The 20,000-nt window shown below is 30.8% G+C and overlaps 1 protein-coding gene across 14 annotated transcripts in view; it reads left to right on the forward strand.

The window, feature by feature from the left end:
• The window catches only part of LOC124423125 (PH and SEC7 domain-containing protein-like), a 62,516-nt gene that overhangs the window by 18,707 nt on the left and 23,809 nt on the right, over positions 1-20,000 (forward strand). For 12 of the 14 annotated variants that reach the window (XM_046960545.1, XM_046960543.1, XM_046960549.1 and 9 more), the window contains one exon: positions 15,949-16,015. In XM_046960545.1, the coding sequence (XP_046816501.1) occupies positions 15,949-16,015 (67 nt within the window). Of the gene's footprint in view, positions 1-9,788; positions 9,996-15,948; positions 16,016-20,000 lie in introns of those variants that run through there. The other 2 variants (XM_046960544.1, XM_046960547.1) reach the window with 2 other exon arrangements.

A 20,000-nucleotide genomic window follows, 5' to 3' on the forward strand; every position in this document is an offset into this window, starting at 1 on the left:
TTTTTTTTTTTTCTCTAGTCTCTTCTAAAGTTTCAAGGCAGTAGTAGGGGGATAATGACCGAATATAATGCCGTCGAGTTTTTAGGATGTAGTAAAATTGTACGTTGAAACAGGGACGACTGTTTTTCGATGTGTTAGATTTGATTTCATTTAATTTTACGAGAAGCTTGTTGTTCAACATTTCTCGAATTTTTATGTGATATTCTAGTAGTGACGTTTTATGCGAACGTAAGAAATCATTTTTCTTTTTGTTATGCTCAAAATCTGTTTCCTCTTGTTTTTTGCTTTTTATTTTTTTCTTTCTTTATTTTCTTTTTTTCCCTTTTTTTTTTTTTCTTCATTTTTTATCTAAGCCGTAAAACTCCGAATTGTGGTTGTAAATCTCACCCGTACGATCCTCGTGAAATGGAAAACTATGGGAAACTCTTTCTTTTTTCTTTTTTTTTTCTCTCTCTTGTTTTTTTCTCGTTTTATAAATAAAAATGAAAAATTATTTTTTAAATTAAACCTTGCCATTACAATTTCCCATCTATCTGCTCTTCTCGATTATATCCTTCTTTGTATATCGATTGAATTTTTGGAATTTACGACGTATATATTTTACCGAAGCTTTAAAAAAAAAAAAAAAAAAAAAAAAAATTAATAAAACAAAACAAATAATTATCATTTTTACCAGCTATACGTTGTAGGACCGTTTCTACGATAGAAACTCCATGCCGAGCGGTCAAATATTCTCTGAATTTAATTAACGCCCATTTGCAGGAACGTTTTATATTATCTTTCAATGATCCATTATTCATTCGTTCATCTTCCTTGGATTTTTTTAATTGTATCGCCATGTTGGTCAGATGAACCCTATTATCATTGATGTTCTTCAGATCGAATAGCTGGCTGGATAAACGTGCAAAACCTTCTCTCGCTAGCCAGACCTTCAAGGGATGAAAGGACGTTACCAGTACGTAGATACGTAGGTCGAACTTTCGTCCTGAAAGAAAATGAAGGAAGAAGAAGAGATAGATAGATAAATAGAGAGAGGGAGAAAGTGGGAGGATGAGGGAGATAGGAGAAGAAACGAAGAAGCGTGTATAAAGAAGATATTTTTAGATGGTTCTCTCTTGAGAGAGATTATAGAAAAAGACAGCAAAAGCTATTCCCATAGAAGTGAATCTACTATATATACGTAGAGGTGATTTTTAGCCGAATAGTACGGAAACATCTTTTGAAAGAGAAAGAGAGAGAGAGAGAGAGAGTGAGAGTGAGAGAGAGAGTGAGTGAATGAGTGAGTGAGTGAGTGAGTGAATGAATGAGTCGGTTGAGATCCAAGCTCTTTCTCACATATCCTCTTATTCTCCATCCTTGTTTTTCATCGATGCCACTAGCAGTACAACCAACGTCTATGGATTTCACTTCGGAGATAGCTCTCTTCTTTACGAGAGCCATCACGATGAATCGAAAAATGGATGAACTACTAGCGAATGTATACACTTATTTATGTATATTTTATAGTGTATACTTTAAGGTGTTAAAATACGTACGTACACCTCTCTTTGACAGAAAAAATTGATGCTTTTTGTATTATTATTATTATTATTATTATTATTATTATTATTAAGATTTTTTTTTTATAGTAAGAGAGTAAAATAAATTGATGAACTAATAATTTTTGATAAATGTTCTTACTTGACGTTATTGTTTATGGTGCATACAAATACGTTATGGTGTGTATAACGTTGTTCGTCATAATCATTTACCAAAAAAAAAAAAACGCACTCAACAAAGGTGGTTTTTTCTTTTTTTTTTTTCTTTTGGAAAATGCAACAAATGTTTTGAGAATAAAAAAAAAAAAAAGAAAAGGTGAATGAATGTATATTAATTCGACTAACCTGCCAGAAGGTACGGATTGTCGATGTATTTCTGAACAACGAATGTTTCTATTGGACCTTCGGATTGTTGCTTTTCGATTCTTGAAGATTTCCAATCAATCAGATCCTTCAATCTTCGAAAAAGAAAGATCCCCTTACCTTGGGATCTACCGACCGGTTTAACGATCCAAGTTGAACCAGGCTGTTTTTGATATTCCTCGACGAACATCCTGTATTCGCTTGGCAGTTCGAAAGTGATCGGCATCGAATCGCAAAGTTCCGCTTCCGCTTGCTTCCCAGACTTTGTTAAAAGCTTCTTATAACGTTTCAGGTTACGACAAAGATAATTCTTTCGTGTTAACTCGTAATGATTACGAAAATGTGGTATTTTTTGATGGGCTTCCAATTTCGAATCTAGTATCTGTCTAGCATCGTTCGTTTCGCACCACCATAGATGCCAGGTATTGTCGTTGGGATTGACTACCTCGTGAAAACCAATGGAAAAAAAATAAAAAAATAAAAGAAAAACCCCGGGATCTTACTATGACGATTATACGGAATAAATACAATCAAGCTTTTGAGAGAGAGAGAGAGAGAGAGAGAGAGAGAGAGAGAGAGAGAGAGAGAGAGAGAGAAATAAAAAAGAAAAAGGTTTTAATATTTGACGAAATCGTTACATTCGTTATTGGATATGTAGACCAATAAGACTTGTCGAAATTTTTTTTCTATATTTTATTTCTAACAATGAAGAACGTCTATATGTTTTTTTTTTTTTTTTTTTTTTTTTTTTTTTTTTTTTTTTTTTTTTTAATTGAAAATCACGTCTATGGACGTGATAGAATGGACGAATAAAAATTGTTCAAACAAGTCAGACGATATTAATAATCAATTAGAGATTTTTTGAAAATTTTTTCAAGCCTCTAATTTGGTCTTACAATTTTGCAATCTGCGAAAAAGACACAAATAAAACAAAAGAAATGAGGAAAAAAATTAGTCTGAAAGAAACTTAAAAGAAAAAAAAAAGAAAAAGAAAAGAAAAGAAAAGAAAAGAAAACAGAAAAAAGAAAAAAGAAACATGATAAAAGAGATGTACAATGATTGATCCTTAAACAGGCATGCATTGATCATTAATAAATGCATCAAAGATTTTACATAAAGGAGAATATGTACTAAGTTTTCAACGTGAGATAGGTCGAAGGAGGAGAGGTTGAGGAGAGTTAAGGGAGGGTCAAGATTACAAGGGCGATAGAAGATTTAACATAATCCTAAATGAGTTACATAGTTAGCTAGCTAGCTGGTTAACTAGCTAGCTAGCTCTAGCTATATAGGAAGCAGATGCTGTAATGCATACTAGCCCTTCTTACCACCATTACCAACCCACCCGCCTCTTCCTTCTCTGTGTCCTCTTTCCCCTATCACAGCACTCCTCCCTCTCAATCTATATAACCGTTCTCTGTACAAGTCTAATCGAGTTCCAAGCGATCATGTAGCACTCGAACCTTAAAGGGATATCGGACCGCGAGTTCCATAACCATGAGCGCGGAACGCGTGCAAAACGTTTAAAGGATCTCGATAAAGAAAGAACAAGTTACACATAACATTATATACCTGTTTCCATCCTCTTGCTAACATCACCTTAACCTGAGTCGAGGGAAAGTCACAACGAAATACTATGTCGACCTTGCCATTAACTTCTTTATCCTTTTCTCTTTCCCCTTCCATTTTATCTTTCTCCAATTTCTTTTCTTCCTTCCTTTCATCACAATTTTTCGTCTTTTTCTTCTTCTTCTTTCTCTTACCAATTTGTATCGTCGTTCCTACTTCTTTTTCCATGGTTTTCTTTTCTCCTCTCTCTTTCTTCCTCCCTCTCTCTATCTCTTTCTCTCTTTATCTCTTTATCTTTATCTCTATATTTCTACAGGTTTGATAAAATTTTTTTTGACGTTAATAGATCTGTTCGCTTGTCTGTATCAAATATATATTTATATATAGATATATGGAAAAAAAAAAAGAAAAGTAAGAAAAAAAGAAATAAATTCGATCGATCGACGTTCAAAGATGATATATTCACATTGTTATTTTCTTCTCTTCATCAAATATATTGTTTATATTTATATATTTATATATATTATATTATATTTATTTATTATATTTATTATTTTTATATATATTATATTATATTTATTTATTTATATTTATGTTTATTATTATATATATATATATATATATATATATATATATATATATATATATATATATATATAAAAGAAAGAAAAATAAATTTGATCGATCGACGATCTGTGAAATGATATGTTCACATTGTTATTTTGTAAAATGAGAAAATATATCGATTGTATATTTCATCTCGATAACGAGATAATTGCAAAGTTATTTTTCAAAAGTGATTTTTAATAAGTTAATACGTATTTATTATGTACGCCTAATGCGATTCGATGTATCTAATTTTATTAAATCCATTATAAATCGTTCTAAAAAAAAAAAAAAAAAAAAAAAAAAAAAAAAAAAAAAAAAAAAAACCAGAGATAAAACATTCGATTTTTTATTGTCAAAATTTTTTATTCATTTCTTTTCTCTTTCATTGAAAGTGCAGATTTATGAAGAAGAAATTTCTTTTTTTATGTGAAAAAGAGAAATAACTATGGAATTCCTAGGAAGTTCCCGATCAATTGGAAAATTTTGGCCCACCCTGTAGAATGTGAATAAGTGAGAAAATAGAAAAATAACAATGGCGCACGGATGAGATAGATAAGAAGAAGGAGGAGGAGTAGGAGGAGGGGGAGGGGGGGGGGAAGAATAGAAATAAGTAACAACGTTGTCGGACAATTGGCAATTAGATGCTTTTGACCCTTTGAGGTCAATTGAAGGCATATATATATATATATATATATATATATATATACACACACGCACACAATTTTCTAGTCGATTCTGGAGTTGAGTCACGTACTCCTACAAAATTAGCCACGTTTTCTCGTATGCACATATTCACATTTTTCTTTTCCTATTCACTATCCACTTTCCACCCCATTCAACAGCTACAAACTCTTATCTCACGTCGATTTTACGAGTATGATAATTTCGAGATTTATTCGATTTTCCTCGATGATTCTCTCTCTCTCTCTCTCCCCCTCCTTTCATCTCTCTCTCTCTCTCTTTCTATCTCTTTAAAATTTTAAAGTGATGATTCAATTTTAAAAGTATTTAGTAATCCTCATCATTGTCGTATTTATTATTGTCCTATTATTATTATTATTATTATTGTTATTATTATTTAATTATTTAATAATAATAACAGTAAAAATAATATTAATAATAATAATAAAATAATAATAATAATAATAATAATTATTATTATTTTTATTATTATTATAATTATTATTATTGTTGTTATTATTATCATTATTTATATAAAATCAATGTCTTCTACTCATTATTATAATCATCTTACAATTAGTATTTTTACTTATATAATAACTTACTATCTGCTTATTATCATTATCATCATCATCATCATCATCATCATTATCATCATGATCATCATCAAATATAATAAATACATTTTATTTGATACGTATCATTATCTTCAATACGAAATACCAATCTAAATATAATATCACTCGCGTATATAAGGTTATATTTACGTACATATAAAAAAAATGTAAAAGGAGGTTTAAAAAGAAAAAAAGAAAAAAGAAAAAAACGAAAAAAGAAAAGAATAAGAAAAAATAAAAAAAAAAAAAAAATAAGGAAGGAAGCGGAGTTTCTCGATCAACGTGACATTGACGTGCCGATGACCGTGGTGGTCATCGACACTCATCTGATAGAGAACGAAAGAGACACCCTTTTTGTATCATTATCTTCCTTACGACCGATTACACGCTTCAAGTACGACAGAGAAAGAGAAAGGAATATAAAAACGTGCGGGAAGGGAAAGGAGGGTTGAAAAAGAGAGAGACAGAGAGAGACAGAGAGAGAGAGAGAGAGAGAGAGAGAGAGAGAGAGAGAGAGAGAGAGAGAGAGAGAGAGAGAGAGAGAGAGGAAGCAACGAAGAAGAAGAAGAAGAAGAAGAAGCATTAGTAGTAGTAGTAGTAGTAGTAGGAAGAGTAAAAATGGTGGGCGATAAAGTGTTATAAATAGCTGTTATTTTCCACCCACGTGGTTTTGTATACCCTAGAACGAAGACTATTGGTTACGATGGTGACGAGTCTTCTTCCGTCAGCACGCGACATGATGATGCCATGTGTGTGTGTTCGTGTGTGTGTGTTCGTGTGTGCGTTTCTGTGCAAATGCCAACGAGTAGTCTTCCCTCTTTTCTCTCTCTCTCTCTCTCTCTTTCTCTCTCTCACTCTCTCACTGTCTCTCTCTCACTGTCTGTCTGTCTGTCTGTCTGTCTGTCTATCTTTCTCCCTCTCTCTCTCTTCTCTCTCTCTCTCTCTTTCTCTCTCTTCCATCATGTTTCACGAAGCACGAGAGGGGAACAAAGCTAGCTAGAGCTTCTTGTATAGCTAGTTCTCTCTGTTAAGTCAGTGTCAGTCAAAGATACGACGACGACGACGACAAGGATGACACGTCAACTTACTTGTTGTTCGTCTATACCGGAAGTTTTATCTAACAAACGAAATTTGTTTTCTTGCTTCTTCGAAGAACCTTTGTGTACCCACCTTCGTTCGGTCGCTTTCGGAATTTCAATCGATTTTTTTCTTTTTCTGCTTTCTTCTTCGTTCTCCGCGTCCCCCTTTCCCTCAGCCACATTTCTTTGGTTTTTTTTTGTTTTTGTTTTCTCGTTTCTCTCTTTCTATTTTTTTTTTTTTTTTTTTTTTTTTTTTTTTTTTTTTTTTTTTTTTTTTTTTTTTTTTTTTTTTTTTTTTTTTGAAAATTGTAAGCCTCAAACACACAATAGGGGACAGTTTTTTAATTCTTCAATTTTAATGGAAAACAAATTATTTTGAGTTTAGATCTCTTTTTTCTTCCGTATAATCGTTCTAATCCGTTTTAATCTTATACTCCATAGATATTAATAAAAAAAATTTATCTTGAGTTTAGAAATCAATCTGGTTTTTTTTATCTTTCATCATGTTTTTTCCTTGTTCTTTTTTTTTTTTTCTTTTTTTTTCTTTTTTTTCCTTTTTTTAATGTAACATCAGGTAAATATCATAATTAAATCGTAGATACTGATTAATATTTTTATTTTTATTCTTTTCTTTTTTTTTTTTTTATTTTTGTTTGTTTTCCTGAATCAAACACTCGATAGATAATAAATGAAGAAAATTTTAAACTATCAGAAGGATCGATATCGTGATTAATAAAACAAAGCAAAGCAAAGTAAGACAAAATAATGTTTGAATCATCGTTTCCACTTTGCATTGAAATTCATTGCTACAAAAAAAAAATGTTCATCTTTAGAAATGATTTTGCATGAGTCGGATAATGTCAGGAAGGATAATGATGATTTTATAGAAGAATAGCTTATATGTGTACTTTCTTCTTCTCTCTTTCTCTTTCTCTTTCTTTCTCTCTCTTTGATATCTCGATCGATCACTATTATGACGTGAACGTTAATTCAACAACGTAATTTGCTAAAGTGGGATTCCGCGTCCTCGATATTTCGTCTTTTAGGACGACCACAAAATCCTGTTTATAGGTGAAAGGACCTTAGCTCTCTTCTCTCTCTCTCTCTCTCTCTCTTTTTCTTTCTATCTTCCCTTCACCTCTGCACCAATTGCTCCCTCCACCTCCTCCTGGATATATATCTCTATGTACATTAGATAATCGTGAATCACACCTCGGATATTGCTTGTATATAATACGTATCTAGTAACTATATAGTGCACTGTGTTCAATATCGATATAGTCGAACGTTTTCATTCTGCGTCTAGACGGTGGTTCATGATATCGATTATCGAACAGCGAGACCGCTGCAATTGCGTTCTCTTGATTGAAGAGGGAAAGAGATAAGAATCGTGTGAGAGAGATAAAGAAAGAGAGAGGTGGTAGAGAGAGTAAGAGAAAGAGAGAGGTAGAGGGTAGAGAGAGAAAGAGAGAGAGAGAGAGAGAGAGAGAGACCTCTTGAATACGGCCTTGAAAAAGATAACCATGGACGGGATAGTACTCAATGATCGGAAGTGGTTCGTCAATGGTGGTTAGCCTAACGGCTCCCATTACGTAAGAAACAGCAGGCACTTACATCTGCGGTGTTGTTACGTATGAAATTCATCGTGGTATGCAAACGAGTTGCCATTCTACCATCTTTTCCTGTATATGTACGGGCTTCCTGTATATATATGTATATGTATATATATATATATATATATATATATATATATATATATATATACAGGTGCGCGCGCGCTTATGTGTATTTGTGAAAACTTAATAATTAAATATCGAGTTTGATAGTTCGACGAGAAAATTTTTTTTTACCATCGAGTATCGAATGTAATCGACGACGTCATTCCAACGTATCGATCATAAAACGATGACGTAATCTATGTAATATAAATCAGATTTTATTTACAAGTTTGTAAATGCAATTATAAAATGCTATATACATATAAATATATATATTTAGATATATATTATTATTACTATTATATATTTATATAAATATTTTATGATACAATTATTTCTCAATTATAATTATATTTTTTATAATAACATCGATAATAATTTCTGCTAAGATAGACATTGTTTTTTCTTTTCTTTTTCCTTTTCTTCTTTTTTTCTTCTTCTAGTATTAATTTCTTTTCAATGTGTACATTTGTACAATGGAATAGAAAGAGAGAAGTAGAGAGAGAGAGAGAGAGAGAAAGAGATAGGGAGAGAGAGAGAGAGAGAGAGAGAGAGAGAGAGAGAGAGAGAGAGACAAAAAAACTTGATTCTCATTGAAAGCCGATGTCATTGATATCAAAGAAAAAATTCCATTTTGATAGCCGATGAAAAGCGGTATCGAGTGGCAATTATTGCGTATGCTCTTCGGAAATCTAATCGAATGCGCTTTGTGCATCGGTAAAAATGTAAAAAAAAAAAAAAAAAGAAAGAAAAAAGAAAGAAAGTAAAAAAAGAGAGATTGGTTGAGGAAAAATAGGAAGGATATAGGAGAGGGTTGAAAAGGGGGAGAGAAAGAAGGGTAAACGATCACAGAGAGGGAAAAAACCGACGAGTCGCGTTCGGGAGTTTTAATTAAAGCCGATCGGTGAGCAAGCATCGATTAACGGTACATCATCGTCGTCTGCGTCGTCGTCGTCGTCGGCGTCGTCATCATCGTTGTCCGTCGTCATTGTTGTTGTCGTTAAGCACCGGAAGGATAAGCACTAATATTCAGGACGTATCGTTGTATGCGTATACGAGCCTCGTTAAAATCCGATTTGGTCGTTCCGTTGTCCATCGTTTACGAAGGAAACCTCCTTATAATACTTCGCAAAGTACGTATATACAGGATGGCTCAAAAAAAAAGGGGAAAAAAAAAAAGAAAAGAAAAGAAAAGAAAAAGAGAATAAATGATCTTTTGACGATTTCTTTATATATTATTTCTAACGAATATGTGATTTATATTGTATTTAATTATTTGCAATTGATTGAATGAAATTTAAGTTTTTTGTTTCTTCTTTTTTTTTTTTTTTTTTTTTTTTTTTTTGAAGGCATATATCTCGCTCGAAGTTTATAAAGAGTTGAAGACGATTGATAATAGTTTACGAGCCAAGATGCAACGACGAAAGTCAATGTCGCGTTGTGATCAAAAATACAATGCTTGGCCTGCGTCCCACCGTTTTCGGATTCTAATTCCTGACCGAGATTTCGCGCGCAACATCAGTCGATCGGATTTGATAGTTGGACCGTGTTCGTAGCGATTTACTCTCTCTCTCTCTCTCTCTCTCTCTCTCTCTCTTTCTTTCTCTCTTTCTTTCTTTTCCTGTATTTATTTTTTTTCATTTTTATTTTTATATTTATTTTTTATTTATTTATTTATTTTTTTTCATTTTTATTTTTTATCATCAAATGTGCTGTAAATTTCATGGGTGTTTAAAGTGTTTTCGAACGTTCCATCGTTTTTTTCGAAAGGACAGGAACGACGGCGAAAGATTCGATTACGTGAAGTACATCCCGTTACGTGAGGTATTTTTCATATAAATAAATAAGTAAATAAATAAGTAAATAAATAAGTTAATTGATTTTTATTTATTTATTTATTTATTTATTTATTAATTTATTTATTTTTTTTTTATTTTTTTTTTATTTATTCTTTCTGTGTCCTTCAATTATTATCTTATAATTACTCGGAACAAATTTATTCAGTGATAGCGGATAGGATTTATCAGTGCGTCGATTTATCGTGCAATTGCGTGTCCAGGAAATACGACGCCACACGAGGATGACTTTTCACAGTCGATTCAATTCAAGTTGAATCGAGTTGAGTTGAGTCGAGTCGAGTCAAGTCGAGTCGATTTCTCTTGTAACTTTTACAGGTTTAATTACGCGAATTTTATTTCGCTTTCGCGCCGACTGATTTTACTTTTCTCGGATTAATGAACGTAAATGAGTATGAGTATATATATATATATATATATATATATATATATATATATATATATATATACGTGCGTGCGTATGCATGTGTGTGTGTGTGAGTGTCTGTGTGTGTCTGTGTGTGTGACCTTTGTTACAAAGTGTAAAATCGTTTATCCATAAATCGTTTAAATCGAATCATCTTGTAGACACTTTAGAAAACGAAAAAAACGACGATGACGAAAAAGTGCTTGATTCGTGATTTTTCAATTGAGATTATTCCGAACATTATTAACTACCAAACACAATTTTGATTTGTGTTTTTCTTTTTCTTTCTTTTTTCTTTTTTTCCCTCGACGCGAGGGAATTATCTTCAAACGAACTATTTGTCTGTTCAAATATTGTTATCTAAATTTAGGAGTTAATTGGTGCATCTCCAAACTGTCAAAGAGCGACTAAAGATGCTCATGTTGCATCATTTTGGCAAAATATCGTGTTATGTATATATGTATGTATGTATGTATGTATGTATGTATTCATGTTGGTATGTAAGTATGTATATATGTATATGCGTAGAAGGAAGATATCTAAGGTGCGCTAAAATATTTTAGTCCAACATCTCGAATGTTCCAACTATGCCCGCCAATTCCGCATAGTTTTCTTCTTTAAAGTATTTATTATAACATATGTGTGTGTGTGTGTGTGTGTGTGTGTATGTGTATTAAATATTCATTTAAATTTATAAATTTCTACATTATTATTATTTATTATTATTATTATTATTATTTTTTTTTTTAAGTATTAATTTTGTTCAGGAGAAAAATACAAAAAAGATGCACTATAGTTTAATCTCATTATAAATTATAATATGTAAATGTTGAATATAGATTTCATCATGTACAAGATGGGCCAAAAGTGTTTCTAGAGTGATTTTAAAAATTCTCTTACTCTTTTTCGAGCTAATTTTTAAGGATAATTTCTTTTTTTTTCTCTTTCTCTCTTTTTTTTTTTTTTTTTCAAATTGTGAAACTACAAGAACAGAAACTTTTTCTGAATCTGAAAGGGAGAAAGGAAAAAAAAAAAGAAAAATTAATTCAAGGAGAAATCGATTTTTGATATCGTTTAGAAACTTTTGGCCCACTTTGTATAATTCGATGTAACGTTCGCCATTGAAATTTTGTCAATAATTATTTTTTGATATCGATAATATGTGTACGAGGAAAAATTAATTATACATTAATCTAATCGTAATTAACAAATTATTGATTTAAATCGATTTTACTTAAAAATTGATAATGTTCATTAAATTTTCCTTCGAATAATTTATTTTGACGATAAAACGATACAAGCGAACATAAATATGTCATACCTCAATCTGATTATAATTAACCTGTTTAGAATGGATAAAAATAATAATCTAATTTAATAGATTTTATATAGATCAATAATATTTCTTTCAATTTTTCAAATAATTTTTCTTTCAAGATCGTACGAAGATCTCTTATCTATCCCCATCGCCTCTCCCTCCTCACCCCACACTCCCCACACTTCCCACACACCGTCCGCAACTCACGATAAAAAAAAATTGACAAAAAAAGATGATTATAACTGAACATCATTATAATACATTATTATTATTATATAAACCAGGAAATCATTATACAGAATATTATTGGTAAGATATTTTATGTAAATTAATTAGAAAATTGAATAATGGTTAAACTTCATATATATATATATATTTATATGTAGGTATACGTATTCATATGTATTCAAAAATATTAAATATTTATTATCAAGTCGGTCGTCTCTTAATAACAAGGTATGTATATATCTGGGGACGATAAATTTGAGCTGTGAATATAAATTATGCGCAAGTAACATTGCGAGGCACGTACTAAAGGCCATAGAACTACACCATGCAATTGCGTGTCTGCCCACGTAGAAAGTGGTGCAGAGCCGTTCTTATCCAGGTATTAATGATTTCGCACGACTTGCTCGAAGCGTACCCATCGAGTATGTGTGTGTGTACTTTCGTAACAGGACTTTATTCGAGTTTTGACTTTCGCACATCGTTTTTCCATCGACCCGTTAAATATTACCATTTTCATTATTATCAACAATTAAATGTAATCATCAGCGATGAGAATAAAAACATAATTATAGGTGAAAACTAAAAAGAAAGCATAGGAATGTATACATTTTTTTTTCTGTATTATTAAAAATTATTAAGTTAATAGAAAAATAATTACACGTCGATGGATTATATTCTGTTTTGATTTCATTTTATTTTGATTTGTTTATTTATTTTTTTTAATAATAATAATAATAATAATAATAATAATAATAATAATAATAATAATAATAATAATAATAATAATGTAGTAAAAATAAGACGATAGTGTTAGAAAATCGAATTTTCGAAAATACACATTTATATATATATAATGTATTTATTATATATATAATATTATTTATTATTTATATTAAATATTTATTAATATTTATTTATTTATTGATTTATCTCGCTAGAAATATAAAATGATAATAACTTTGATAATTATTATATCCAATTTAATAAAAACAACATACACAATAAAATAATGTAAATGATAGTATAAATACACATTCATTCATATATATATATATATATATGAATAAAATATATATTTATTTATTTATTTATTTATTTATATTTATAGTATTTCGTAGGAAGTATAAGGATGATAACTTCGATAATTAATCATCATATACAATTTAACAACAACAAAAATGTAACAAATAATTCATCAGTGATGTCAAAAAATTAATTTTATTTATTTATTTATTTATTTTTTTATTAATTTTGATATTTACCCTAACATTTTTATCATCTTCGATTGTTCCTTTATAATATGTCACATTAAACAGTATTCAACATTTTTATCTTGTTATCGAAATATTTCGATAAATTTTTTTTTCCCCTTTTCTTTTTTCCTTTTTTTACTTTATTTATCAAAAACGTGGTTCTTTCAAGATTTGAATAAAAATTTCTCGAGAATTTAGAGGAGAAAATCTAATCATCGTTTTATGTAAGTACATGCACAGTTCACACGCACGCAACTTCGTCGTTACGAACTCTTGATAATCTATTGGTGAAACATGCCTCGAAAAATCCCGTCCCTGCCCTCTGACCCGGTTAACCAAAATCTGTTACAGGATGCATCGACCTGCACGTGGTGCACTCGAAAGTAATTTGTAGACTCAAAACACGTCACCGTGTCAGATTTTTTAATCAACACTATGCTATTGAATAACAATAATTTTTGGTTAATTTTCTTAATTTTTTAACAATTCAAAATATTTCTTTTTTAATATTATTTTATTTATCTTTCTTATTTCATATTACGCAAACAAATTATAAATTAATTAGTTAAGGAAATAGGTTTAAAAATGGTTTTAATAACCTATAAATAGATTATTAAATAGGTTAAAAATTTTTCGACAATTTTAAATATATCTTCTTTTAAGATTATATTATTTATTTTCCTTTTAATTGTTTTATTCTGCAAAAAAAGAAATTATAAATTAATTGATCAACGAAAGAAGTTTATAAATTAGAATTAGAAATGACGTTTCGTTTTATGAGTAATTTTTTTATTTTTATTATTATTATTATTATTATTATTATTATTATTATTATTATTATCGTTAATATTATTATTTTTTATTTTTTAATAAACGATCGAACGAAATAAGAAATAATTATTAATTATTATCTCGACGATATACAGATATCTTATTCCAAAGAAATCGAATCAACGTGATTAGTGAATCGCACAGGGAAGTCATAAATTTGTTAACGTTAATGTATTCATGCACGTACTTCTTTACATTTTAAGAAATTAGACATATACATAGACGCATACACAGAGACACACGTACATTCTCCAGTCCGGAAGGTGTTATCCGAGATAACGATGCGTTTAAGTACTGAGACATCAAAATGATAGTGCGAGTGAACGTATAGTTCTTTTACGAGTCTACTTGAATACACCTACGCGTTAACTAATATCTTAACCGCTAAGTCTTAACAGATAATGATTTATAACGATTTAATGATCCAACGTTTCAACATGAGAAACGGATATGCAATTTCATCGTTTTTCTTTCTTTCTTTTTTTTTCTTTTTTTTCTTTTTTTTTTTTTTTTTGCTTTTTTTATTTATACACAATTCTTTATTCCATTTTGACTTTAATGAATGTTCGAAGAAAAATGTCGAGAAAATATATATTCGTTAAGTTCGAGAAATATCGATTTTTTTTTATTTTCTTTCAAATGAATATGAAAGAATTAGATAAACGATATGTGTGCGTGTGTGTGTGTGGGCGCGCGCGCGCGTGTGTGTATGTGTGTTCAAAATATATATATGTCCAAAATTTCCTAGATGATGTAAAATATCAATTACTCTTTTTCGAGACTTTTTAGGTTTTGTAATTTTACAACTTGTAAATCTTGTAGTTTTACAATCTTAAAAAAAAAAAAAAAAAAAAAAAAACAAAGAAAAAATGGAAAAGAAAAAGAAGAGTGAAAAAAACAGATTAGACTGAAAGTCTTTGGGAACGAATAATTGACTTCAAAATTATCTAGAGAATCTTTTGGATAACCCTAGGAACTTTTGATTCATCCCATAAATACACACACACACACACACACACACACACACACACATATATATACATAATTTGAAGAATCTAAATTAGGCAAATCCTTGAAAATTTTATTTCTGTTCTATCGAATTATCTCTCTCGGCTGTTTTCGCAGCTATAGGTACACGCAAATAAGGAATCTTACCTTATCGCGATGCATTTGCCAAGATCGATAGTGCATTAATGTGGTACGGAAGTTGTTTCTAAATATAGGCCGTCACGAGGAAAAGCGGTGCTTCATGAAATCGAGGAGATTTCGAGTGGTGAAACGAACGAGAACACGTGCGATAGAGAGAAAGAGAGATAAAAAGACAGAGAGAGAGAGAGAGAGAGAGAGAAAGAAGGAGAGAGAGAGAGAGAGAGAGAGAGAGAGAGAGAGAGAGAGTGGAAAGAGATGGAATGTAATGTGTGGTGTAGTATGTTGTGTGGTGTGGTGTGGTGTGATGCGGTACGGTGTAATGCGGTATGGTAAAAGAGAAGGATAGAAAACTTTTCGAGTGCACTGACCTTCGACGAGTGCTCTAAAACCGTGTGCGAGCACCGCAACGATGGCTGCATCGCCCGTTGACGATGCATTCCTCTTCTTCTATTCTCTTTAAACTTTTCTCCGACATGTAGCAATAACACTTGCAGCTTGCTTACTTACTTGCTTACTTGCCGCAACCTCATGTTTTGCTTTTATCTTCTCTCTCTCTCTCTCTCTCTCTCTCTCTCTCTCTCTCTCTCTCTCTCTCTCTCTCTCTCTCTTACTCTTTCTCTTTCTCTTTCTCTTACATTTAATTTATCACTTTAGTCCGACGTCTCTTCGTTTGGACATTTTTGCTGATTTTGTTGGAACGACACCGATTCATAGAAACGATCTTTTTTTTTTGCAGGTCGAGGCCGGTGACGTCATACTTAGGGTGAACGAAGTCGATGTCAACCGATTTAGTACTAAAGAAGGTAAGAAGAACACACTGATTTTTCTTTTTCTTTTTTTTTTTTCTTCCTTTTTTCTTCAACTTAATTTAGACATTTTTGATTCCTATTTTTTTTCCTTTTTTTTTTTTTTTTACGTCTTTTATTCGTTACCCTCATTTATACGTATATAATACCTATTTATGTATCTGTAGATATATAGTTTGTATGAGCGGTTAAAAATTTTTTTTGTAATCGTTGACAATTTTTTTTTTCTTTTTCTTTTTTACGTTCGTTTCGATTATTTTTAATCGAATTATCCAAGTCTTTCCTAGATTGTCGTCAAAATATTCTTTTTTTTCTTCTTCTTCTTTTTTTTTTTCCCCTTATCTTTGATATTTTTTTGGGGTTTTGATCGAATTTTCAAATCATTCATTATTTCATTTGTTCGTTTGTTTGCTTGATATTTTATTTTTAATAGAGCTTGTGAATTTCTCATTCGTTTTATTTTTTGCTTTTTTTTCACTTTTAATCGATCATCTCGTCTCTCTCTCTCTCTCTCTCTCTCTCACACACTCACGCATTCATTTTCTCTATCGCGAGAACGTATTAATCTCCGGAGTGAAAATCTCGTTCCATTGAGCGTGCTCATAAAAATGCATTATTACGTAAGAAAGGATCGAGCTTTACGTGGCGTTGTTACCAGTGTTTGATTACGGATCTATGGATTCTTGCGTGTTACTATCGAGGCAGCTCTACGTCCAACGATTTTGCGCGAATGTAAAAGAAAAATGTGGGGAGAAAAAAGAAAAGAGAGAGAGGGAGAGAGAGAGAGAGAGAGAGAGAGAGAGAGAGAGAAAGAGAAAGATGAAAAAAGAAGAAGTAAAAAAATGAAAAGAAAAGAGAAAAAGAAAAAGAAAAACGAGAACTGACTTGTCCATTCGACACTTACATCCTTTCATCCGATCGATTCTTACTTTTCGACTTTGCATTCTTTCGTAATTTTCGTGACTATCGATACTCCTCTACTATCGATTATTCCGACTTTCATTTCCGACTCTCATTTCTCTTGAATGTGCCCCGTCGACGAGTCTCGAAACGTCATCCAGGCGGACTCCATGCAACGACGGCTCCTTTCCTTTCCCACAGTTTTATTCATATTTAACTTTGTTAGTGTTAGAAACGTAAAATTGTCAGAAATATTATCAAACACGTACACACGTATACACGTATATAAGTGATTAAAATATGGCGATAGAAATAGAACTCGACAACACATTGGAAAACAGAATATGTAAGATCGATTTATTTTCTCTTTATTTTTCTCTTTCTATGAAGTTACAATTTTTATTTTTTATATATCTTTGTCTATCTGTTTGTGATTGTATTGTGTATGTGTATTTCTCTTTCTACGAGATTAAAATCTTTATTTTGTACGCGCGCGCGTCTGTGTATCTCTCTTTCTCTTTTTCTTTCTCTTCACTTAAAATCTTTATTTTACGTGTATGTTTGTCTCTCTTTCTCTCTCTCTCTCTCTCTCACTCTCCTCCCTCTCTCTTCCTCTCTTTTTTTCTTTTCTTTCTCTCTCGCTCTTTTTCCTTTTTTCATCAATGATCGATATAAATCGCGTTATCTCAGTAGATCCTCCTACAATGATTAATCCTATTGAGTAGCGGGAGTTTTGAATTTATCTTATATAGTAGGTATTACGTCATCGAAGTAGTTAAACAATATATATATATATGTATATATATATATGCGAACGTAAGTTTAAACGTTCGCTTGTAAGACGGACTACTCGATTGACCTTTTTGATCCCATTTGTTAAACCCTTAGACCTCTCGGTACTTTGAACGAAAGTACATATCTCTCACGTATTGTATCTACGTCCTACGTAATAATAAGTTACTTCTATTAGTTTCAAGATTTATCTTTTTTTTTTTTCCAAGTTAGTAAGTTAATAAAAATCATCTTTTGTTTTTCTTCTCTTTTATTTCATTGTTCTTTTTTTTTTTTGTTTTTTTTTTTGTTTTATTTTTTTCTTTTCGTTTTTCCATAACGAATTATGAATAAAATAAAAATTAGAATGAATGTAATGTACGTTGGTCTAATAAATCTAAATTCATTTAATTTTTACACGAAGAACGTAATAACGAATTATTTACTTTCTTTATTTCTTTTTTCTCTCTTCTCTTAAGTATCATCTTTCCTTTTCTTTTTTTTTTTTTCTTTTCTTTTTTTTTTCTTTCTCAAACGAATTTACGATTAAAATGAAAATTAGAATAAGCGTTGGGTATAAATTTAAATTCGTTCAATTTTATCTTCGTTGAGAATAGATAATAATGAATTTTCTCGATCTCATTTCTTTCAGTGAGAATCATTTGATATTAAATCTTTTATCTTTTATTTATTTTTCTTTTTTAATTTCTTTCTTTCCTTTCTCTTCTTTTTTTTTTTTGTCAAACTAATTCACAAGTAAAACTACTATTAGAATAAACCATCTGTTATCTAATCTATTAAATCTAAATATGTTTAATTTCTACGTGGGCCATGTCCTCCCTTGTACGTACATACATAGATACATGTATACATACGTAAATAAGTAATCTCAAGGAAGGAGAATATTTCCTTGATGAAATGCGTCCGTCCGGATGTCATGGAACATAGTTGAAAAGTATTTTTAACGTGCGGAACGTGCGAGGAATATGAAATCGCATGGAAATGTATGTTCCGTATTTCTACTGTGGAATTATGTCCGTGGAATTTGCAGGTCCATCCACCTTATCTCGGTTTACGCGTGATATTATTATATGTGTTAGAATAGAACTCTGTCTGAACCAGTTAGCGTAAAAGCAACCCTCGTAAGCTTTTATATGTCTGTGTGTATATATATGTATATGTATGTATGTAAGTATGTATATAAGCCTCCTGACCTATGACAATTTCAAGTCGAGGTAATATATCTTTCTTTTAAGTCTACTCTTTAATTTGATAAGTTGAAATTCATTCTCTCTCTCTCTCTCTCTCTCTCTCTCTCTCTCTCTCTCTCTCCTTCCTTTCTCCTCCCTTTTTCTCTTTTTCTCTCACCTACATTCTATATATATATATATATATATATATATATATATATATTTCTTTTTTTTGTATTCTCTGCAAAAGGCGTCTGGCGAACTTTGAACTTTAGATCAAGCCAGAGTGATTCTTCGTAAGCTTAGCGAACTATGTATTACGATGATGCTGAGAAAAACCTGTTAATGCGTCGTTAATGTCGCGTCTTAACGAGTTCCTCGTGTATTTCATGTTGCAATTCTCTCTTGATGTTTCTCTCTTGAGAGAAATATAGCAGTAGTAATACTAGTAACAAGAGTAATAGTAGTAGTAGTAGTAGTAGTAGTAGTAGTAGTAGTAGTAGTAGTAGTAGTAGTAGTAGTAGTAGTAATAGTAGTAACAGTATGTATATGTTTTGTTATTTTATCATGCATGCTTGGTAATTCCCTATCGAGAAGATTTTATATATATTGAATGTAACACGATCCAAACTAGTCTAACTGCAATGAATTGATACGCAAGTAAGATGGCGTATCTTGAATAACGTCTTTCTTCGAAAAAAAAAAAAAAAAAAGAAAAAAAGAAAGAAAAAAGGAAAAACAAAATCCATTTGCAATGAATTTAAACTACAAATCTCGTAAAATCGTGTAATATAAATTTATTATTATTAAGTTAAGACAAAAAGAAAGAAAGAAAAAAAAAAAAAGAAAATACTCGTATATACATATATATGAATTTCACCATAGGAAAAAATGAAACGTAGAGAACAAATCATTATCTATTTTTATTGTAAAGTAAAGGAAAAAAAAATAAAAAAAGAAAAAAAAAGAACATGACAAAAAGAAAAAAGAGAAAAAGGAAAAAAAACAAAGTTGGAATGATCGGTATTCAATATTTATTTATTTTTATTGTAAAAAAAGAAAAAAAACGGCGGAGTCAAAAACAGATAGAGAGAGAGAGAGAGAGAGAGAGAGAGAGAGAG

Source organism: Vespa crabro, chromosome 3 (assembly GCF_910589235.1).
Source record: "Vespa crabro chromosome 3, iyVesCrab1.2, whole genome shotgun sequence".
Taxonomy (NCBI): Eukaryota; Metazoa; Arthropoda; class Insecta; order Hymenoptera; family Vespidae; genus Vespa; species Vespa crabro.